This window comes from Fistularia commersonii, chromosome 16 (assembly GCF_037954325.1).
Source record: "Fistularia commersonii isolate RoL2024-O1a breed Wild chromosome 16, RoL_Fcom_v1.0, whole genome shotgun sequence".
In the NCBI taxonomy this organism is placed as follows: Eukaryota; Metazoa; Chordata; class Actinopteri; order Syngnathiformes; family Fistulariidae; genus Fistularia; species Fistularia commersonii.
Genome location: NC_141299.1, coordinates 3,526,372 through 3,551,031, shown reverse-complemented (window position 1 = coordinate 3,551,031; position 24,660 = coordinate 3,526,372). Strand labels below are relative to the sequence as shown.

At 38.7% G+C, this 24,660-nt stretch overlaps 2 protein-coding genes across 6 annotated transcripts in view; one reads left to right on the top strand and one right to left on the bottom strand.

The window, feature by feature from the left end:
* Positions 1-477: 477 nt before the first annotated feature.
* gabra5 (gamma-aminobutyric acid type A receptor subunit alpha5) lies at positions 478-23,545 on the bottom strand. Of its 4 annotated transcripts, none has more exons than XM_086161467.1 (10): positions 22,540-23,545; positions 22,299-22,383; positions 22,031-22,155; positions 19,831-19,898; positions 19,106-19,326; positions 16,509-16,591; positions 8,583-8,726; positions 5,631-5,783; positions 5,245-5,456; positions 478-4,398 (listed from the first exon to the last, which is right to left on the bottom strand). In XM_086161467.1, the coding sequence occupies exons 2-10, from the start codon at positions 22,379-22,381 to the stop codon at positions 4,108-4,110; spliced, it is 1,380 nt and encodes a 459-aa protein (XP_086017593.1). In that variant the 5' UTR covers positions 22,382-22,383; positions 22,540-23,545; the 3' UTR covers positions 478-4,107. The 4 variants fall into 4 exon arrangements, with proteins under 4 accessions (XP_086017593.1, XP_086017591.1, XP_086017594.1 ...); XM_086161465.1 differs by having other exon boundaries at positions 23,131-23,545; XM_086161468.1 differs by having other exon boundaries at positions 478-4,395; positions 23,131-23,545.
* Positions 7,091-24,660, top strand: part of gabrb3 (gamma-aminobutyric acid type A receptor subunit beta3) — a 49,163-nt gene continuing 31,593 nt past the window's right edge. For both annotated transcript variants that reach the window (XM_086161461.1, XM_086161460.1), the window contains exon 1: positions 7,091-7,511. In XM_086161461.1, the coding sequence (XP_086017587.1) occupies positions 7,417-7,511 (95 nt within the window). In that variant the 5' untranslated portion in view covers positions 7,091-7,416. The remainder of the gene's footprint in view (positions 7,512-24,660) is intronic.

Sequence of the window (24,660 nt, the reverse complement as noted above, 5' to 3'; positions counted from 1 at the left end):
TTATCTATATATAGCCAATCATTTCAAGATATGAACTATGACTGACATCATTGACAGCTCAATTTGGTATAGTGCATAGGGCTGCTGAAAGGAAAAAACAACTTAAATGGAGCTAAATCCCTGACAAACAGATGTGAGCCAGATGTTACTGCCGGAGACCCCGAAGATGGATTTAGAAGTACAGCAACAGTAAAGGCTGCATGATCTGGTTGTGCATGTGTATAATCAAAGCAGTGACCACACATTTACACTGTTGTTCCATCAACTAAGATTAGGGCCATGTTTTATCGCATTGATTCTATAGATGCATCATAGTTTGTGCTTTTAGTCCATCGGGTATTTCCTAGATATGCCAACCAAAACATTTAATTCCTTCCTTAGTGTCAGCTCTGACCCGACAATTGTAAAATAACACTGCTTATAATGAATGTCATAAAAGTCGAGCATCACTGAAGATTTGACCATTGAAAGCAGTGACGAAGTCACCAATGATTTATTTGGAATCAGGTATGCATAGCATAACACATAAACAAAGCCCATAACAATTAAACCAAGCCAGAAACATAAGAAATGAATGTTTAGAATATAAAATAAGATGTAAATTTATCACAAATGCGAGTTGTCAATTAGATTTGTAGTTATTTTTTTTATTGCATAACAGCCCCTAGCTGCACTTAAAAGTAAGATAATAGAACTGGTGTGCTCAATAAACTTAATAAAATTGTGACAGGCCACATAATGAAGAACGTCACAAGAATGAAATGTGTTCAAATCTCTTCAAAAGAAGGTCATTCCCATTTGAATTGTTTTGGTTTGTTTTATCTTAAAATGTTAAATCTTTGAGTTTCAAAAATGTCATTGCATTTCTTTCTGAAAAAGAAATAAGGACATCAATATCAAATTTATAGCTTGAGATTAATGTTGAGACGACAGCCAAAAGATGATTTGCTTAGAATGGGACAAACACCCTTATGATGGAAGCTGTCTCCATTTGTTACCTTTTTGAGAGAAAACAAAAACAGACAAAGATAAGAGCAATATTATCTTTCGCTGATGTCATGTTTTGCAGCTGGTGACTATACAAATCATGAAGGAAAGCTATATGCCTCCATCAATCGGTGACAGGATTGCAGCAGTAGGATGCTGATGTTTGTCAAGGGAAAATAACAAAAACAAAAAAAGCATGAATAAAAACTTGATATCGTCCTGCAACCAAATGTTTCATGAAAATTAATTTTTTTAATACCTGCATATGAATACATTCAATATATAGGGGAAAAATGTGATGTGTTGTTTGATTTAGCTTTTAGTGTCAGAAATGTTTCACCTTACAAATAGGAAAGGAATTTGTGAGGTGTATTTTTACTACCCACCAGGGGGTGTTAAAGATCTGTTGGCTTAAATTTTGCCAATTGGCTAGTTAAAAGTGAAAGGTACATGAGCCTAAATTTTCCCCTGAAACAGTGTGTTGACATCAGGCCACCTTTAAAATCACTGATTCAGTATTTGTTACCTGAATTCTCTCTCAAATATTTAGTGGGACGTTCAACACCCCAATTTTTCAAAACAACTTTACATGGAGTACGTAAAATACAAATACAAGAATAAAGAAAAAAGTTGCAACAAAGGTAAAGTTTTGAAATTTAAACCATGATTTTGTCTAGATGCTGGGATTGGCTAAAAGTCCTAAATGAATCTATGCAACAACGATATTGTTTTTTTGGGCTTCACCTTATCGGGAGGAAATGAACTACACAAATTATGCGATAGATACTTTCCATTGTCAGTAAGCTTTTTCCTCTATATCTTTCTGCTCTTTATGCTAAGCTGTTCTAGCTGACGCCAAAATGCATTGCTGTTCTCAGTAAAAACTTGATAATTTACCTGAATAGGAGTAGTGAGTGTAGCTGATCAGTGATTGAAAAATACATGCATAAAATGTGATACCAAGGCAAATGTATTTATTGCATTTGAAGAGTGAAGATGCACAAAATATCCTGTTGATATTTTTCTAACGCTAAATCGATTTGCTTTGTAAATTTCTTTAAACCGGCATCTTTTAATGCAAGATGCCATAGTGAAATATGAGATGCATACACCCCGTGAGAGAACACTTAGATTGTTGATAAGGATTTAGCAGTATTAACTTTGCCAAACCTCGATGGCATCTGAATTCATAAGCTCACAACATTAGATAAAAAACATTCTTGCTAGGATTCAACTATTCAATTTGTGGCTGCCCCAAAAAAATATTGATTACTAGCAGCTATAGGAGTGATGACAGCAAGCCTTAATAAAAGTGACTTGAAAAATTATAGCGTTTCCTGAAGTTTAGCTTCAACATTGCTATGGCAACAATCAGAACTCATACAGATTTTCCCACAAACACAAGTACACAGAGCGTCTCTGAGACCTTTTTTTTTCCCCAGAAAAAAGCTCCCATGTGATTGGTTGAATCTGGCCTGTGAAAGCCAAACCATTAATATGGTCAAAACATTTCCACAGAATACTCGTTCTGTGTGATAAACCATCCATCATGTGATATTATTATAGTTATAGAGCCTTTTTTTTTCTTAGATGCATATATACAGTATAGCGGTTAAATACTCAGTTTGGGAATTCGGGGCAAGTTATATCAAAATCTGCAGAGAAATGGCTGTTGTGCCAAAATTACAAAGGTTCAATGTCAAAAAGTATTTCCATATAATTATGATCACAAATATTGTAATCACTGGCTCATGCGTATTTAAACTTTTCTGAGATTATCCCATGAAAAACTGTTAAAGTTAGAAACTCGCTATTCAATCCTAAAAGTGATGAGACGCTAAGCGTATCATATAAGACTGTGTGATGCGGGACGTAAGGCACCGCCCTTGGGTAAAATACCAAATTTTTAGGAGGTTTCTTTCTCATGCAGCTTTCCATTTTAGCTGTAAGACAAACACGGGTTTTTGTGCCTGAAACCTTGAAAATACAAATTGCTGAAGATTAAACAGGAAGAAAAACAAAAACCTGATCATTGTTACTTTTTACATATAACCTGCTAAGCTTAACTCTACTGCAGTTACTCTAAATTATGACAAAAGGTGATTTTGCACAAAGCATCCAAATGTTTATCAAGAACAGTAGTAAAGTTTAGCCAAAGTTTATAGAAACAAACAAACTTAATTAAAAAAAAAAAGCAAAATTGTAAAAGCTAGTGTTATGATACTCATTTTTCAATATCCACTAAATAAAGGACTAGACTACAGTATCACTGTGCTGCTGTCTATACCTACCATACGATCTACCCTTACTTACTTGGTGGTGCTTAACTAAACGCTAGCTGTATGTACACATTTTAAGATTATTATCACACAACCAGATTTCCACACATACTTCGAACTAGATTCTCAACATGTTAAACTAGAAGGAAAAGCTGCCACTAACATTTTAGCCTGAAATCTGTCCCGTCAACTTATACTTAGACAGAAAACAAAACACAATGGGCGAATACAAATAAAAAAAAAATAAAAAAAATTAACTGTGTAAAGAAAGTTTGTAGACTGGCTTCTGGAAAATCAATTTAACACACGATATTTAAGTGCATTCATAATGAGTTCTCATACTCTGAAGGCAACACATTAAGCATGGCTGTTCTACTGCTTTTAGAAAGGAAGCAGTGATCCATGTGCCTGGGCATAGCCTTGCATATCTGGACCTCCAGCCCGTTTTTACAAAGTAAGACACATAAATAAAAGCTGTTGTTGAACAATAACATAATAATGGGGTTTGCATAAAATTCGACATTGCTGTACTTTTACACACCAACCGCTGTATAATCAAGGAAAAATTATAAACGCCTTTTGCCAAAGGGGTATCATAACTCTGCAAAAACTATATGTTGAATTCTAAAATGAGAAAAAAAAAATAACTGCCCCTAAGAAATATATTATCTTACATGGTACAAACCCAAGGCAAACTTGGCAATAGTTTCCTGAAGCAGAACTCATGCAGTGAAAACCAGTCACCTAAAAAAAAAAAAGACGTATATGTTACAAGGAAAAAGTGCTTGGCTTTGTTTTTGAATGCGATCCAGATATCAAATCCTGAAATGGTTGCCAGGGCTTAGACAGCTCCTTTTATCACTGGTTCCCTGTTGAGATATGTGGCCCAGTAAACCAGGTTGAAGGTCCCGAACAGCACTGGGAACACTATCCTGGACATCTTGTCAATCTTGCTCACGCTGTTGTAGGTCTTTTTGGGATCTGGGCCCTTTGGTTCAGTGGGCTTCAGCTGAACTGCTGTGCTATTTGAAATGGTGGCGATGGATGTGTCCTTTGCAAGGTTGGCGGTGTAATTCACACCAGCTGAGCAAGAGTTGTTTGGCTTTTTGGACAGAACCCCAGGGTCCTTCTTCTGAAAGGAGAAAGAAACTGATGATGACCTTGTGACTAAAAAGGCCCTTCAAATATTAACTGAATTGAATTGCAGTAAACTCTCGTGTTAGCATTACCCCGGAATATTCCGAGCATCTACTCTTTCGGACTACGGCTTTCTTTCATAATCCTTCTTTCTGTTCGGGCTGAGTAACACTTATCAGAAAATCCGAATTTGAATCTCTATTTCATTGTATTAAAGAGTATGGCGCTTATGTCAATTAATGAAGGATGTCTGTGTGCTGATATACCTATATTGATATGGGGAAGGGGGAGGTGTTGTTATGAAAATTATTATGGAAATTTGATACATGTATACATTTGATTAAAAGAACAAATAACTTGAGAATTATCCAGTTAAATCTTCAATTATTCTACGGAATAATTTAGAAATTAAAATCAAAAGACACTTGATACATTGAAAAATAATTTTGAAAACATTATTGGTAAATAGAAAAGTGAACTTTGAACGCGAGTGGGATTGCTTGTTATCTGGCCATTATATTAATAATTAATACATTATATTATTTTCAAAAAATGTGTCAATATAATAAGGGTAAGCAAAATCAGCAAAAAAATTCAGTGTGCAACATTTCAATTTAAAGTCAAGTTGTTTTGGGATTGTATCTGACTTACTGTTGTCTTGTTTCTTGTTTGATTATGTGTAAATCCTATGTGTGCACATTGCCAATTATTTACGTATCTATCTGGTTCGACATGTTGAAAATACTGAAACAAACAAACTAAACTAAAACAATGATCCACTTACTATCTGCCAGATTTAGGTTAATTGTCATTTTGCACTAAAATGAGACACAAACATCACCTTGGGCTGTTGAGCTTCCAGTGCCTTTTTTCCATCCCAGGCCCAGCTCCTCTTAGTGAAGTAGTTGACAGTGGCAAATTCAATGAGGGCGGAAAAGACAAAAGCATAGCACACGGCGATGAACCAGTCCATGGCAGTAGCGTAAGCCACTTTCGGGAGTGAGTTTCGAGCACTGATGCTGAGAGTCGTCATTGTCAATACTGTAGTAACACCTGGTTGCAAAAGAAAAAGGAGGCTATTATTACCAGCCAAACTTACAACTGCTTATAGTACTATTTGTTAATTCTTTTAGTGCTTATTGCAGATTAGCAGGAACCATATGATATCAATGAATTGTGAAAATGGGGTATTGCACAGGCTACTGTGTGTTTTATTTTCATGCGTACCAAAGACAGTCCGTGCAGGCACAGATTCTCGATTAAGCCAAAAGGAAACCTGGGACAAGATGACAGTCATGAAGCAAGGCATGTAGGTCTGAATGACAAAATAGCCGATCTTCCTCTTAAGGTAAAAGTGAGCCATCATCACGGTATATTGACCTGTGGAAAAAAGAAAGAAAAAAAAATTATTTAAACAGTTCTTACACAGATGTCTTTAAATGTCTTTTTTTTTTGTGTTTCTAAAAATGCCACCATTACCTTAGTTTTTTCTCTTCGTGAGGGAATTGCATGTATTTCAGTTTAAGCCACTGGTAATAAGAATAAATGGGAGTATGGAGGGATGAATCTAAAGATTGAAATTAAACGTGGGCTCTACACATTTCACACATTTAGTTTCCAGGTAAACAGCAGTGGAAAATATAATGTGAACGTCTTAAGAGCCTTGGGGAACGCTACAGGACAGAAACGCGACAAAGGTTGATAAGCGTCTCACAGGTTTTTTGTTCTAAATCCAATAAAGGTTTCAGTGGTGACAGGAAGTGCAATCAAAATAAATTATTTGGTTGGTTGATCAGGCTGACCCCTTTGACATAACATACAGGACTGTCTCAGAAAATTAGAATATTGTGATAAAGTTCTTTATCTCGTGTAATGCAATTAAAAAAACAAATAACATTTTGAGATAGGATTTTTGAGTTTTCTTAAGATGTAAGCCATAATCAGCAATATTAAAATAATAAAAGGCTTGCAATATTTCGGTTGATTTGTAATGAATCCAGAATGTATGACATTTTTGTTTTTGTAATTGCAAACAGTCCTGTAAGAGCTCTATTACTGTACAGAACAAAAATATTATTATGGCGCTTTAAACTATCTGAATGGAGAATTTCATAGAGAAAAAAAAGTTACTGTAGTAAATAATATTCAAATTATGTTAAATTAAGCAAGACAAGGGTAAAAGTATAAGAACTTCTTTTTTTATGATTTTTCACAATTGTCTTTTTTCTAACATATTTGAGGGGGTGGTGACTATTCATTTATACATGCATTTTTACTTTGTTTTATAATATTACGGCTATTTTTGTTGCATTTCAGAACAATTCATTTTGGACTTCTTTTAATTTTCAAGATTAGTGGTTGTGTTTTGGAGATTATAACTGCGGACTATGGAAAATGAAAAACGGGCTGAATAGGAAGTAATCATATTTTATTAACCAACTGAAAATTGCATTCGATGGATTCTTTCTCTGAAAAAATCTTGTTGAACCACTATGTCTGATAAAGTATAGAAAATCCACAGATGACTAGTGCTTCCTCCTGGCAAAATCAGATTTTTTAGGTCTCACTAATCCCTTGTCACAATCTGCATCCTGTATATCTCTCGCGCACTCTCTCACTCTCCCTCCGCCTGCCTCTTTTCCTGTGTGTGTGAGTGTGTGTCTGTGTAACAGACAGGCCATCCCATTCTGGCAGGCCAAGCCACACTTGACTGAGCACTTGCATCTTTGCCTGAGCTAGAACACTAAAAGAGAGCTGAATCGACAGCGATTACAAGCAGGTGCACCCATGACTGAAGGAGAAGGGGGTTGAGATGGACTTGTTGCAAGTTTGGATTGTCTGCGCTTTGCACCAACATACATCATGTCCTCAAAGAAAAGGGCACCTGTGCTGTCTTCGCTCCAAGAACTACTAGTAAGCAGCCCCGATCTGTGGTGGCAAGACCTACCGGTTCCCCTTCGGATCTGACCGCGTGTCGGGCTTGGAAGCGAATGGAAATGTTCAAGGTTTGAAAATGCGGTTTTGTTGGATTTTACTGATTGGATTTTGGAGCGTCTGCGGAGAACTGCCATTCATTGCTGAGAATAATGCGGCTATGCTGGTCAACTGGTAAGTACATATTGAGACACACTTGTAAAGCTGGACCATCTGTTAAGCTCTGCTGCATGCTATTTCCATCTGACAGTGTTGATTTGTATAATGTAATGCAGTGCTTGCCTATCATGTCAATTCATTCCTGGGTTTTTATTATCATCCTCTTCAGCTTAACCTGTGGGGTCAAAGGTCATCCCCGCCTAGTTTGAGCACTGTACTGAGCTATTCCGGGCACGTTAAGGAGGGTTTGTAGCTTACACAGATTACATGCTAATTAGGGCCGGGCAGTCTTTGCGTGTCTTTCCCTTATAAACTGTTCGAAACAGGTCGGGAGACAGTTTTGTCTGGAAACGAACTGTTCATCAGCATTTCTAGTAGGAGAAAGATAGCCTGACATCTGTGCACGGTAGAATACTTACAACTGAATTCTCACATACCATCCAATGCAAACAAGATTTTTTTCGACTGGCAAATAGAGAACATGACAACTGTTTTTACGTGATAGATATAGGAATTTTTGCAATAAGTTGACTTGTGACAAGTAGAGAAATGTATTACACTTCTTTACATGAGAGAATTAAGCAGCTGCCACTCAGCCCTCCCCCACCCACCCACCCGACGTGTCACCATCGCAGTAGCCAATCCTTGATCTGTGACGTCACTTGGTAAAAGCACAACTGATGGGCCTTCATACGGATTAACCCTACAAACCCTGTGGCTCAGACCACAGATAAGCGATTTTTTTTCTCTATTTCTCTATCTCTCTCTAACTCTTTGCAGCCCCAGACAGCTGCCTATGAGTGGGAGGCATTCTCATATCCTTGTGATTCATTCATTGTCGCTATGCAGCTTGATTTGAAAACATTTTCCTCTCACAACATCTTTGGATGGTACACGTTGTAAAAAAAAATCAGCAAAATAATAGAGTTGAGGTGGGAGATTAATATGCCTCTGCACTTGTGTGGCTGGCATTGTAAGGGAGGAAAAACTTAGTGACAAAAGAAAATATGTATGGACAGAATATCTGTAATCCAAGGTCTGGTCACCCTTAACAGTTAGAGGATGTTTATCCTTGATTCACTGTACCTCGGCTGGTGTAGATGTCCTCAGTCCCTGCCGTCTGACCAATCAGATGATATTGATTGAGTCGCGAGCCTTCCTCTGCAACCACCACTGACTTGACGGCTCCATCAGTCCATTTGTATACCACCTCAGAAACAGGATAGGCATCTAATGAGAGAAAATCAAATAGGTGTGCACCAGATGGAAGGTCATTACAACCCTTAATTATGCGGCTTCATGAAAATGTTAAAGATGCACAATTAGTTGCAGAACTGCATTGATATAACTGCATTATCTTAACTGTTTTTGCTTTGTCTATCTGCAAACAGAATCTGCTTAAATGATCAAGATGGACTGATTTTCATTTTTTGATGAGAAAAGTTTATCTATGTAAATGATAACACTTTCAACCCTCCATTATTAGCAAATAAATTAATTAAAATAAGAAAATGCATGTTTGATTAAACCATTAGTTCTTGGTTTTGCAATGACTTTAATCTGGTGAGCAGCACACCAAATTAATGAGGTTTAAACATCTCTGCTTGTTAATAACCTATGAGGCTTCAAGTGATGCTAAATGAATAGCATCATAAAAGCTTTAGCTGTCCAAAATGCTAAAGATATTAACAAAGGAGCATGTGAAGCCTGGTTTTCATTAGGAATTCAGAGACGAGAATTGCACCAGTTTATCAGAAGCTCCATTGGGTCACAAATGACTTTTAGAATCACATATAACAATGATCTCTCTTTTTTGTATTTCCTATGAAGCTTGCTGAAGTAGCAAGGAGATGGCTGTGCTCATCAATTAACCTTAAGGTAAAATATTTACAGGGCTATGTCTTGAAAAAGACAATTACGTTGGCAAAATAAAAACCCAAGACACCCTAATGTGGATACAGAAATGAAGGTCTAAATTCATCACAGTTAGCAGAAATTACTTTTTCACAGTGAAATACTGTGTGCGTGTGTGCGCGTGCATGTAGAAGGTAAGGGTCTTGACGTATTGAAAAATACATAAATGTTTTAAATCCAATGCTGACGTAATCCTCACGTTTCACAAATATAAAGAATGGACTCCATAGTAATGTAGGAGGCATCAGTGACGGTGAGCAAGAAGACTTTGAGTATATAAAAAAATCCATCCATCCATCCATCCATCCATCCATCCATCCATCCATCCATCCATCCATCCATCCATCCATCCATCCATCCATCCATCTTCCACCGCTTATCCAGAGTCAGGTTGCAGGGGCAGCAGCTGGAGCAGGGAGGCGCAGACTTCCCTCTCCCCAGCCACTTGGTCCAGCTCTTCTGGGGGATCCCAAGGGGTACCCAGGCCAGCCTAGAAACACAGTCTCTCCAGCGTGTCCTGGGTCTTCCTCGTGGCCTCCTCCCTGATGGACATGCCTGGAATACCTCCCCTGGGAGGTGTCCAGGAGGCACCTTGAGCAGAAGCCTGAGCCACCTCATCTGACAGATGAGGAGCGACTCTACTCTGAGCTCCCCTCGGATGGCCGAACTTCTCACCCTATCTCTAAGGGCGAGTCCGGCCATCCTGCAGAAAAATCTCATTTCGGTCTCTTGTATCCACGATCTCCTTCTTTCAGGAACTACCCAGTCACGGCTCGTGACCATAGGTGAGGGTTGGAACGTAGATATACTGGTAAATTCAGAGCTTCGCCTTCTGGCTCAGCTCCTTCATCACAACAAACCGGTACAGAGTCCACATCACTGCAAACGCTACACTAATCCACCTGTTGATTTCACGTTCCATTCTTCCCTCTCTTGTGAACGAGACCCTGAGATACTTGAACTCCTCCACTTGGGGCACAACCTCCGCTTGTTTCTGGTTGAGCACCATTTTCTTGGATTTTGAGGTGCTGATTCCTCATCCTGACCGCTTCACATTTGGCTGAGAACTGCTTCAGTGAGAGCTGGAGATCATGGACTGATGAAGCCAACAGAACCACATCATCTGCAGAAAGCAGAGACTCAATCCTGCAGCCACCAAACCATATCCCCTTGATGCCCTGTCTGCGCCTAGAAATTCTGTCCATAAAAGTTATGAGCAGAATTAGTGACACAGGGCAGCCCTGGCGGAGTCCAATTCTCACCGGAGACGAATACGACTTATAACAGGCAATGCAGATCAAGCTCAAACACCGGTCACACAAGGAACGAACAGCCTGTATAATGGGGTACGGTACCCCATATTTCTGGAGCACCCCCCACAGGGTGCCAGCAGGACACGGTCGAATACCTTCTCCAGATTCACAAAACACATGTAGACTGGTTGGGCAAACTCCCATGCCCCCTCGAGGTCCCTGTTGAGGATACAAAGCTGGTCCACTGTTCCACGACCAGGGCGAAAACCACACTGCTCTTCATGGATCTGAGGTTCAACGACCCAGCGGACCCTCCACTCCAGTACCCCTGAATAAAGCTTACCAGGGAGGCTGAGGAGTGTGATCCCCCTGTAGTTGGAGCACATCCTCAGATCCCTCTTTAAAAAAAGGGGGATCACCAACCTGGTCTGCCAGTCCAGCGGCACTGTCCCCAACATCCACACAATGCTGCAGAAGCGTGTCACCCAAGACAGCCCTACAACATCCAGAGCCTTGAAGAACCCAGGGCAGACCTCATGCACCCCGAGGGCCCACTACTAAAGAGCTTTTTGACTGCCTCAGCAACTTCAGCCCCGGAAATAGGTGTGTCTTCTCCAGAGTCCTCCTGGCTCTGCTCTCATTGGAAGGCGTTTTGATGGGATTGAGGAAGTATCGGTAGTACTCCTCCCACCGATCTACAACGTCTCGAATTGAGGTCAGAACCAGAATCTCCTCGAAGCCCTCCGAAATTCTCTGTGGTCTCCCTGAACTCCACCCACACCCAAGTTTGATGTGGGTTTGAGTGTTGAAGTCTCCCAGTAAAACAAGGGAGTCCCAAGTAGGAGTGCTCTCTGGCAGCCCCTCTGGGGACCCCAAGAAGGGTGGGTAAACTAAACTGTTGTTGGGGGGATTTCCGCAAACAACAGTCAGAACCCATCCTCCCACTTGAAGGCAGAGCCAACCCATCCACTGTGTTGAACCCAAACATTCAGGCGCAAACGGGGGACAATCACACCTGCCGAGCGCCTGGGGCAACTCCAGAGTACAAAAAAAAAAAGTGCAGCCCCTCCCAAGAGGCTTGGTTCCAGACCCCACGTCTGACTATATGAGTCTGACTATATCTAGTCAGAATTTCTCAGGCTCACATGCCAGCTCAGGCTCCTTCCCTGCCAGAGAGGTGACATCCCATGTCCCTAGAGTCAGATCCCGCAGATTCTGGGGGTTGGACCGCCAAGGCCAGGGTACCGCCCAGATCACACTGCATCCAACCCCTTTGGCCTTTCCTACGGGTGGTGAGCCCAAGGGTATAAGGACCCTTGTCATCCCTTCAGGCTGTGCCTGGCTGACCCCCATGGGTGGCCACAAGGCACTCGCCATCGAGCCCCTGGGCTACATGTCAGGTGGGGGCCCCGGTTGCCTGCGTCTGGGTAGGGGAAAACTGGGTCCAATTAAGTTATTTTTCATGAGGGTCTTGTAAGCCATGTGTTTTCTGGTCCCAGGATTTGTCTGGTCCCTATAAAAAAACTAGATTGTGGTATTTGTGTTGAGTATTGCTGTATGCCCAAATACGTTTCTTGTGAGAACTTTAAAATTAGTGGCTGTTCTATTGTTTTGGTGGTGGTGCTTCTCTACTCAACCTCTGAAATAGTGCAGCAATAGAAATGCTAATGCATATCACCTTTCACCCACCTTGCTTCATTAACTGCAATCAACTTGATTACACTGTGAGGAGCTCTTGTTGGATATTTTATATAATGTGCAAATATATAGATACAGTTTGACAGATAAAGTAAATTATTCAACAGTATTTTTACATTTACGCTTTTTAAATACTCGACATATTTGAAAACAAGCCGGAAAAATACAAAAATATAAACCCCATCAATATAGTAAATGCACTAAATCTTTGTTTCCCTCTCAATCACATAACTTTGCACAGTCCAATCTAACAGGGATCTGATAATCCACCAACTGTGGTGACAGACTTCACAGCAATTTAGATTGAACCCAGTACATCAGTCTCTCGATTATTATCTCAAAGTCATTGCACATTTCTGCAAACAAGCGTTTGTATACATGGAGACACAATGTTATTTGCACTTAAGAACCTTTTCAAATTCAGACCCCTTTGCAAAACTGAATCAGATAAGATAAAAATCCCTTTTTTCATCACTTTCAGTTACATGCAGCACAACATAAATGAGATTTAACCACTGCATTTAACCCATCATGGATGAACCATGAACAGAAGGGAGCCACTTAGCAGCACCAGGGGCTCAGTATCTTGCTCAACACCACTTCCACGGGCCGGGGGGAACATGAGCACTCCGAGGATGACCGCTCTGCACAGCGACACAGAGGATCGTATCAGTTTTATGCAAATTGGAAACACAGTTGGATGTGTTCCACATGACAGGGAGGATGTGGCAGTGTGATTATGGTGGAATGGAGGCGGAAAGACCCCGACCCGGAACAAAACCGAAGCAGCTGATCAGGTTCCAAGGAACTGTGATACATTTAATAACCAAATTAAAAGTGAAACATTAGAACGAAACAAATAACAGGCATATTCATAGCATGACAACAGCTAAATGATTCACAGTAAAATTCTCCAACTATTTACAAGCGCCAACATAATTTCAAGTTTTACAATGCTAACATCTGAAGGACCTCGAAAACCGTAATCATCCCAGGATTGAATGAAGACACCTTTGATCTCCAGCCTCACTATTTGCAGATGAAAAATCCTCCATACTGTAGTGGCTGATGAGAAGCATTGTTTTAGGAGGATTAGGGAAACAGGAATAATGGAAATAAAAAATGGTGACAGGATATCATAGAGGTGTCATAAATGTCAGAACATTAATGATGTCTCTGCAGTCTTTTGAGTTGTTTTAAGGTCAAGATAGACACACAAACTTCTGATTACCTTTTTTGATGTACTGGAAAAAACAATTAACAATGGAAAAACAGCTTTCCTTAGTATAAATAGTCAAATGTTTAAAAGCATATCGACAGTTAAAAATGGTGCGCGAGAAGACGAGCACATTTTCTACTTTAAATTCTGCTTTTCTGGAAAAAAAAGTATTCACTTCAGTGATTTCCATCCTTTTTGCAAAGTCTACCACCATCTGTTCCTCTGCGTTCCTTTCCCAAACATAACATAGAACCTTTCACTTCTTCATCCCCTCTATTACCTTCACCAACATGTCCATTAAAGTCTGCATCAATTACCACTCTGTCATCTCGACAACTCCTCCTTCAAGATAACTCCTACTCAATTTCTTCTCTTCTTGTCAGCAACATGATAGTACAAGTTAAAACCTGCTCCTAAGCTTCTGGCCTTACTACCTTTCCACCTGGACACACTGTATATCCATCTTCCTTCTCTGCATCATGTCGACCAACTCTACCTTTTCCTGTCATCGTCCCAATATTCAAAGTCCTACTCTCAGTCCCAGACTCTTGCCTTTCCCCTTCTCTCTCTCGGCTGCTGAGCACTTCCTCCTCTCCTTCTACGACCCACATCAGCCCAATTTCCACTGGTACCCCGTAGGTTATCGGCACCAATGGTGGTCGTTGTTAACCCGGGACTCCACCTATCCAGTATAAGATTCTTTGTTTCGATTTGCTTATTTGGTTTTATGCCAGAGGTCCTTCCTGACGCAACCATCTGCATTTATCCGGGTTTGGGACCGCCTCAGAGAAACTGTTAATTTCTTTAACTGCATGTATTTGGGTGTCTGTGTGTGTGTGTGCGTGTGTGTGTGTGTGTCATTGTGTGGTTAGGTGAGTGTGTGATTGTTGTTTGTATAATTCTGAAATACCCTTATTTGACCCATTCGTGCAGAGAATACAGTGAGAAAAATAGTCCTCCCTTTACAAGGTTGAGTCTTAAAAATGTATTTTAAAGACATTCTCCTTTTCTTTCGTCTTATTTATCCATTTAAATGGAAAAAACAAGCCTAACCAGACAATGATCGATGATTGGTAGAATTATGTTTATATGTTTTTATGTCAATCATTTTTCAAGAAAGACCTTATGATGACTCATGCTTCAAGAACCACTGGAAAAGTAACTAGTAAATTCTTCAAAGAGACCAAAGAGCACACTTTCATCATCCTAAAGTCTTTACTGTAACGCATACAGTATATGTTAACATCTCAATAGTGGCAAAAAAAGAAAATCAACGATAAACAATGTACCAATCATGGGATCATTAAATCACATCTCTCGTCAATATGCACTATTACAGCGTTGCGTTACAACTGAAAAAGCATAAGGAATAGAACAGCAATGAAGGCTGATAGTCTAGTTTAGCCCATGAAAGGTGATTAACACAACAGCGCAGGCGTACCATGGCTTTGAAAGCCTTGAACTTGTGGGTGACTGCTCTCTATCAGTTCAAGGGATTAGCCAGGGTTAACGGAACAGAGACAGGGTGCAAGGCACCAATGTAACTTTTACAGCTTAAAACCCCTCATGGGTTTTGACCGTCACTTTAATTTTAAAACATTATTTGTATCGAAGTAATTGATAAGTGATCCTCCTCCAGTTTTTGCTAAAAATGATGAGCGAGTTAATGTTTTTTGTCTATGTATGTGTTAAAATATTTGGCAATTTGTTCCCTATAGAAGCAGAAGTTATTTTCTGAAAGGAAGACTCGGTCATCTTATCATTATTTGTACATGTAGTTAAATAAATGTGTGCTGAAAGACTGATCACTGGTGAATGTTGTAATAGTATGAGATGTTGATTCCCTAGTAGGTAAATTAGAGTAACCAACTATTTTTAGCGTGTTATTGTTAAAATATTTAGTTTGATGTGTGTTAAAATTAGTGTCCTGCATGAAAAGATAAGGCTCTATTCAATTTAACTAAGGGTAATCTGTCATCAAATTACATTTAATCTTCCAGCAGCAATCAAACACAATTGCATTTAAGCTTACATAATTAATTCAAGCACGTCTTGCTTGTTTGCTAACTGATAAGTTAATCGGGCTTAAAACCACTTTGTATCAATTTGCCCAATTGACTGTACCTCAGACCAAGGTGACTAAAGCAGGTGTAGGAGTGGCCAAATGTCATGACATAAGGCTAGCAGCTATATGTGAGTGTAGACAGGGAGCTCCATACTGACGTAGCAGGAAGACTTAAGATGCTTATGCTTAAGTAACAGGAGTTCCCTTGATATTTTTGCACCACTGAGCCCATGTGAGGCTGAGTATATAGTTTCACGTGCATAAGAAAATCAAGGCGCAAAGCACATATATGCAGCTCTGTGCATACTTATGGTGTATCATTGAATTTTAATCACCCGGGTTACACATAAAGGTCTTATGAGTGTACGTGCACGCAAGAGTGTGTGTGTGTGTGTGTGTGTGTGTGTGTGTGTGCATATGTGGATAGCTGTTTCCCCTATGTATTTTTGTTTTCAGATATTTCCCATTAAAAGGACAAAAGTCAGTGAGGGATGCAAGAGACGAGCCTTGACATGTTGATTAATAGCTTAATCAGAGGCAGTGTGTCATTGTCTACATGGCTTTCTCCTGTTCTGAGACAACAATAGCTCTGCACCTGAGGGACACGGGTTGTCAGACACAACCGGGGAAATCCATCTGTGTGACCTCTCCGTGGAAAGACACTAAAGCTGTTGCCATATAAAACCATGCGCTAACATCCTGGCTGATGACCTTGAATCATCTTAAGATAAGTTTGGAAACACTCGGGGCTCAAATGTCACTAAGTTTCATGTCATGAACGTGAGACATTGACAGTGTACCATCCCCTGTGCTTTCATGGTGTTACTCACTGTTTACATTTGCTTAGTGGTGTGTTTACTCACAGCTTCCAAATTTAAGAGGACAAGCATGTGCATCCATTGGGAAATCTTCCAGCTGCATGGGACACTCTGCTGATATTGTCAGTCTGTAAGAGAAAACAACCCAAAATGAATGCCTAATGATCAAAAATCACAACATCTCTTAAATATGCAAAAATCATTTAATTCATGTTGCGTTTGATATGTTGTATTTCATATTTGACCAATTGAAACAGGTAACCCTTAATTAAATGTCTTGTTAGACATCTTGATGTCTTGATGACTCCTCAACAGTATTGTATAACTGATGAAAAAAACTTCATCCTTATTGTTGAATATTATTTGCCACTTTAAGAACATTATTAACAACTAACGGTAATTATTCACATTTCAAAGAAAAACTTTGGAAAAAGTCATTCATGTTTATCAGTAGCTATTTGATTATTAATAAATGCTTTACATTTAAATATATGGTAAGTAAACATAAATAAGTAATCATCCCAATAAGTAATCAGCTTTTATATCTACCTGTCCTAAATGGAGAGGAATTCTCAAGATTTATCATTCCTCTATGATTATTTAATTAACATTGAACTCAGCAAAATTCACTACCATACAATGCTAATAGGTATCTTGCAGTCCTAATTAAGATTTATTATTGAGACTTATTGTCAGAGAGCTATGACAAAACTTTAATATTAAATTTTACCTTTAATTATTTTTTCATTGTATTCTCATGTCCAAGACAGCTGATAGTGATGGCATCTAATTTTCACACTAAACATATGTTAAACAATTACTAGTCACAAATGATTGTATTTTATTCAGTTGCTAAGTGTAAGTACCAGTTATAACCAACAGCAAACACTTTCAATTAAAATAAATTAGGAAGCCAGGCTTCCATCTCCATGTGGCTTTTAAAGTGAATTACAATTTACTTTTTTGAGCCAAAATGCAACACAAACAATACAAACGATACAAAGACAGCTCTGCCACTTAAGCTGAAACAATACTGCCATCTTCTGTCCACATTTGAAATGCATTGACGGTGTAAAAAGTCCACACAGAGCCAAAAGGGGTTAAAAAAACAAACGAACAAAGCCAAACAAAAAATGAAAATACAAACACGACATAATGTAATGGGGCTTCTACTAGTTGCATTTTGACTAAAACTGAGAAAAAACAACAAGGCGTTGCAACTCAACACTTCAACTCAAATACATTTAAAATAATGTACCCAACAGTTAATATGTATAACACATAAGATTGCTGTGGAATACTTGTTAAGCATCACCTCGAAACTGCATTGGGAAGTATTTGTTTTCCCAGCGCAAACCAAACAGTAAAGGTAGTGTCTTACATCAATAATTCCAAGGCACTGCATTAAACTGAGGTTATGTATGAGAAATATTGCAGGACTGCATTGCTGGGAGTCAATTTCAACCTTATTCTACAATAGTGCAGTAGCTGCTGTGCTGCATCTTGTTCGTACTGTGAACACACCATGCAAAAAGTAATGCAGGCAGAAAATGTTTGCCTTACAGGGTGTTCCCAGAACACAGATGCATTAACAGGGCCAGCTTTAATGGCTTGTAATATCATTAGATGTGTTTCAGACTTGTAGCTGTTTTACTGTCAGATGATCAATAGAACTTTTTGACTTTCTTCCAGGTCCATTTACACATCTTCCTTCTTACATCTTCCTTTGTTAATATTTGATAAGGGTAGATTTTGTATTGAGATGATGATAAAGCAATGAAACAAAGGAGCGGGGAAATAAAGTAGATAAAAAGGATTTCTATTGGTTTACCACAATGATTTTTGGGTGTGGTAACCCCTACACCCAAAATAAAAAATAGAAAAATAATCGTTTTGTTTCGCTTTTTTTTAAAGATAACAGAGTTGCAAATAATAAGCAAATAGCAGCCAGTCCCTCTCAAAATCTGTGCTATATTGTAGACTGACGACTGTGCGGTATACAGGACTGTCTCAGAAAATTAGAATATTGTGATAAAGTTCTTTATCTTCTGTAATGCAATTACAAAAACAAAAATGTCATACATTCTGGATTCATTACAAATCAACTGAAATATTGCAAGCCTTTTATCTTTTTAATATTGCTGATTATGGCTTACATCTTAAGAAAACTCAAAAATCCTATCTCAAAATATTAGAATATCATGAAAAAGTAATTTTTGTTTTCTTAATTGCATTACAGTAGGAAAAGAACTTTATCGCAATATTCTAATTTTCTGAGACAGTCCTGTAAAGCAAAAAAGGTCTTTTTTTTTTTTTTTTTTTTTCCAAAGTAAATTTGATTTCTGGGATGCTTGCAAAGCAGTTCCCAGTGTGAAGAGAACTAAGATGCGTAAACCCTTAATTTTCTGAGATCCAGTTCGAGAACTAGGTGAACACATCCTCTGACCTCCAGTGTGAACAAAAGATTACTTTACTTCAACGGCATGCTTGCGTCTGTGTGCCCGCGTGCATGTGTGTGTATGTGTGTGTTTGCATGGGAGGAATAGAGTAACAGGGGTTTTAAAAACACAAAATGATTACAGGTTAAAAAGAATTGAAGGCAGTTTGATCATTCAGTGTACATAAACAGGACGCAGAGTTACCTCATTGTGTAAAGAAGGGTCCCATCATCTTGCAGCCGCAGGAGCTTGTTGGGTGTGGTCATATTATGTGCAATGGATTTCTTCCCATTGAGGAAAAAAGTATCAGGAGTCCAGATGTTACTGGCCAGGAGATTATTTAGGGGGAGCATCTCCATTGGGCCTTTGAAACACAGTCTTTCGTCTTTCCAGCTTTGTCGAAAGAACACATCAATGGTGTATTCCTATTAAAAAACAATTGCACAAATGTACTGATCATATTCCTACAATCCTTATATAATATCATACTATCATTATTATGAGATAATAGATATTGGTAAGTAGCATAAATGTTAATTTTTTTAATGATGCAGTAAAAGCTATGGCTATGAACAAATATAAATTCATTTATTGGGAATGCAGTTACATTATTTTTGACCCATCAAAGAAACATACATTTCATTTCAATGTGATTTCAAAATATGTTATTTACAACTTCAATTTCAGCATTACAAATGTTTGTAAAATAAAATACTGGCTCTTTTTTTATTTTATTTAGATTATTTCTATTATTGATGATACAACAGGTAAAGTGCAAGAAATGCTTGAACGGAAAATAATTAAACCAGTAATAATAAGGAATTGTGTTTTTATACATTTACATAGTGTTATTTATACTCATATAGGCAGCCATTGTAGTAACCTCAGTATCAATCAAAAGTACAACATATTAAGAAAAAAAATCGCACCATTTCGGTGTCTGAGACGGGACCAAAGCTTGTGACGAAGATGTTGGTTTTGATCTCTGTCACCTTTTCTGTAAGAGAAGATAAACCACAAGGCTTTAGAATAGCTTTGCAGTTAATTTGATTTATAATATCAATTTAGGCATTTACAAAAGTCCTGGAAGTTGAGTCACAGATATCTCACATGTGCTATGAAAGTAACTAATTTCATGATTTGAAGAAAATACAGAACTTGTGAAAATCGCAGTTAGCATCTACACTATAAGACTTAAGTTTTTCTTGAATGAGCTTTTTGCTTGTCGTGGGCAACTCATTATTACAACTATGTTGCATTAAGTAGGATCAGGAAATACACACTCTGCTTAAGTAACTGGAGAGTCAATTCTTTCATGTCATTTTAAAGTACATATAAGATGATAAATCATTTAGCTGAGAATATGCACAAAAAGAAAAATTCATTTATGCCCTTTTTCCTCCTCCTTCCTTGGAACTCCAGTATAAGTGTTTTTGGAAGCCTTCCTTTTAGGCAGTGCTTTTCAGTTATTTCCTGTTATGCCCCCCCAGGAAGAAGAAAACATTTTCTTCTTCATTACACACACGCACTCCGCTGTAACTATAAATAGTATCATTTGTTTATAAAATTGGTTAAATTATTATATGTACACCTCTGCATAACATTGTGTCCTTAGTAACATTAATGAACATAAAAAAGAAAGAACATATAGATCAACTTGCAAGAAAGAATGACATTAATAACATTGTTTTTTAGTCAGTAATAGAAAATATTTAAAATGCATCAATTTGCCTGAATTAAAAAAAAAAAAAAAACCCTTATTTAAACTTCAAAAATGTTTCGACCGACTGAAAAATAACATTCAATAAACTCAACAAATAATAAATTCAAATAGATCAGCCACATTAATTCAGGAGCACAATATATAAAACACTTTTACTTACAAAACAAAAATGAATACGGTAAAACAATTTGTGCTGATTGGTTTTGTTTATGTTTATCTTTTGTTTTTTTTCAAACGAGGAAGTCAGGATTAATGGCTACAATGAGCACATTTTGCAGTGCACAGCTTTTCGAAGCGGAGTTTGAAGCATGAATACTGCAACTCTCAGCTCTCAGTAAACACACCGGCCTTTCCTCGTCTCCCACCGTAGCCACAGTGAAGCCAAACGCTACACACGCTTCATCATATTTCCTCGTCTTAGCTTTCAGGTGACTTTGGTTTGCAAAATATAGCTGATACTCTGTGCACACTGACAATGAAAGCGCCACCGCCATCTGCTGAGGCAACGCAATTTCACTTTATTAAAGTACAGCTAAAATACGAATGTCCCCCAGGGTCACGGCCCCCTGGCATCGCACTGCACCCCACTATTTGAGAAGCGATGCTTTAAGGAATGGCTGTTAGTGGGATCAAGAAAGTGATCTTTTAAAATTGATTAAAAACTTATCATCTTCAACATTTCTCAATTTATCAGTAAGAAATAACTGTAAATATACTGGAGCTTTCCTTCACTTTAAATAGTCAAACTCTTATATTTGGCAGCTTTTTCCAGCCAAATCTAACTTTATGATACAATGTATGTTGGCAGTTATAATAAAGGCCAGTATATTGTGAACATACTTTAAATCAAATAGCACATTCCTAAATGGTCTTAAACCCCCCAAGCTAACACAGCAATTCAGTAGCCTCAGGAAAAATATGTGCAAAAAAATTAGGGGCAAGTATAGTTCATAGTAAATAAATATTTAATCCCTTTTCCATAAAGCACTCTTCTGTACTTTCAGTTTAGTCATCATTATTGTTTTTCTTGCATTTGTCCCGCGGGACTGTGTGCGCTTTACTTTTTTTTAAGTTATACTAAAATGACAAGAGAAATACCACCTTCCCCACTATCACTTGCTTCTGAACTCATATGTTGATCTAAGAATATTTTAGTCTAATGCATGCGACTGTTTGTTTTGTCTTTTTTCAAAAGGCCTCACAAAAGCTTTGTGATGACAAAAATGTTGTGTCTGCCAACAGTGGCAGAGTATGTGATTGGCAGGGTTGATGCAAGCATTTTGCATGCCGGGCTTATTGATGCAGTGTCAAAATCTCTTCTATTTTTTCTTTTAAGTATTTGTTTTCATCTCCAGAGTGGGGTTGTATTTGCTTCATTGTTAAATTCATAGATTAAAAGGAAGTACCTCCCAGTCCAGGGCGGAGTCTGTTGTCATATCCATCCAGGAGCCCATCGAGGATGCGTGTAAATATAGTGATGTTGTCATTTAACTCAGCCTCTTTGGGAGTTCCTGTGACATCTTGGGTGAAGCTGGAGAGAAAATATAAAATCAATTAAAGTAGAAATAAAAACTTGAAATGAGAGGTCGACTAACCTCAATAAAAAGGAGAATGGAATCAAAAAAAGTGAATATGATGAGTATGTGAACACAGTTACAGGAGTCGGTTCCTTACCTCAGACGGCAGGTGATGCTCACAAGCAAGACACAAACCCACAAACGTCTCATGGCAAAGCTGTAGCACATTCCATTGCCCATTCCTAAAAGAAGATCAACCCGCTATTTTTCATAAAAAAAAATGACTTAATTCATTTGGTTGCTTTGCTCAACCTAGAATTAAAGTATCTGTGAAATGGTACTTAAGAGTTTGGATTTAACTGAATTCAAATAGATGACAAATATTCAGTTTTCATCACATCAAGATCCAGATAACAAGTTCCAATGACAGGAGCTGATTATAAACTGAATACCTCTGAATGCAAGGACATCAGTGGACATTTATCAGGTGCATAAAAGGGTTCATAGAAAACGCCTATGCAGCACCTCCATACCAACATGAGTGTGTCTCGTCTGCCTCACATTTCCACAACAGCCAACTTCTTCTTTCTTCAGTTTGATTTGCCAAGCGGCCACCACCATTCTCTCCTCGATTTCAACCTTTCTCTGAGGACAAGCTGAGGCTGAATCGAACCTTAAAATCTGCATCAACCCCACTATTAAACTATAACCCCCTCACATCTGCGGAACAAATACTCTTGGCGCACTGTCAATGCTCTCTGGCGCACCGCATCCCCCTTCCTACACGACTCTTGCCTTCACATCCCTGCACAAGGCATCAAGTTCCCATCACAGGGAAAGTGAGAATCCCTCTATCCCTCCGTGCACGATCGGCAAAGACACCCCGAGGTTATTTGACTCTTCCAACAAAACCCCACGTACGTTTCAGCGTCTCGCAACGCCGGCCTGTAGCAACGCACTGCTGCAAAGGCGCAGTTGCCAAAGCTTACCACACCGAACGATGCGCAGTCAAACTTCTCCCAGCTCCGGAGATCTCAACCCCCACGCAGATCTCGAGTAAAAGGCGTCACTCCGGAGGAAAATCACCTTGGATGAAAATATGCATACTGAGAGGCAAAAAAAAAAAAAAAAAAAACACGCACACACACACAAAAGAAGATGGTGTGTCACATATGTTACGCCGTCCCCATGCGATGCGAGAAGCGCAAATTAGGCTTTCCTAACACTTCTAATGGCCGATCTTAAGTCGGATATCTGCGGAGTGCCACGTAAATAGAAAGACTCTTTCTCACACACACGGAGCCAAAAAACAAAAAAAGAGGAAGAAATAAAAAATCCAGTCGTGCACACAAGGGGGGGAAAAACGCAACGCGAACGGGCTTCGATGCGAAAGAGCAGTGTACAGGAAGCAGGAGAGCGCTGTGCGGTGGAGGAGAGATGCAGGGATGCTATAACGGGGGGGAGGGGGTGTATGTACGGAGAGGGTGGAGTGAACTTTGTTTTTAAATGTTCTGTCGAGAAACATAGGCACTTTCGTCTGTGTGTGTGTGTGTGCGCGCTATTCAATTTTGGGACTTGGTATGTGCACACTGACATCACTGCTAAGGGAGATGTTCTTAACCTTGTTGGACCCCACTAGTTTCATATGCACATTCACCAAATAATGGAATAATAATAATAATTGGAAAAATAATATATATATATAATATATATAAAAATAATATATGATTTTTTTTTTTTTTTCAAATTCAAGACATAGGTATAAGTTGTATTGGTGCATAAAATGAACCATGCATCAACATCACTGTGTTACTAGAATAAAACTAGCAACACAAGATTTCCACACTAACACATAATAATGAATATTTACTGCCCATTGACATGCAGCTTAACCCTCATATTATGTTAAGGGTCAATTTGACCCATTTCACCCATTGGCCCAATGGGTCAAATTGTCCCTTAACATAATATGAGGCTTAAGGAAGTGTTCCCTTAGTTTTGCCAGTGCCAAACTAGAATTGTTCAACTCTGCATTGCAAGTCATGCAGTTAGGACGCTGACCCCCATCACATTCTGTTATACATGTGAATCCATTTTGTACAACTGGATGTACAAATGGTACAAATGTCTCGTCCGACCACTTTCTCTTTTTGCTTGACATAAAAAGTATGAAGGAATTGAAATATTAAGAAAGAAATCACATGACGTACCATCACGACTGTCACAAATTGACTACTGAACGCACCAAAATACCCGCAGCACATGCATATGAAACTGGTGGGGTTCAGTACCTCCAACAAGGTTAAGAACCACAGGTCTTAACTGTTAAAAAAAAATCTTTTTTTAACAGGAACATATGTTTGAGTCATCGTTCACCTGCTCAACTTTGCATTGTACCCCGTAGACCAATATTACTTATTGATAGAAGATGGCTCTCTCCAGAATAATTCCCAACAAACAAATGAGTTGTTGAACTGATGGATGACGTGTAACATTCAAGTCTTAATAGGGAGGCAAAA

Excerpts from the sequence above, each read along its gene's own strand:
- gabra5 (XM_086161467.1), bottom strand. The coding sequence starts at position 22,381 with ATGGGCAATGGAATGTGCTACAGCTTTGCCATGAGACGTTTGTGGGTT. Across the intron at positions 16,592-19,105 it reads ACCCTTCTTTACACAATGAG|ACTGACAATATCAGCAGAGT; the intron begins GTAACTCTGCGT and ends TTTCTCTTACAG. Across the intron at positions 5,784-8,582 it reads GGACATCTACACCAGCCGAG|GTCAATATACCGTGATGATG; the intron begins GTACAGTGAATC and ends TTTTTTCCACAG.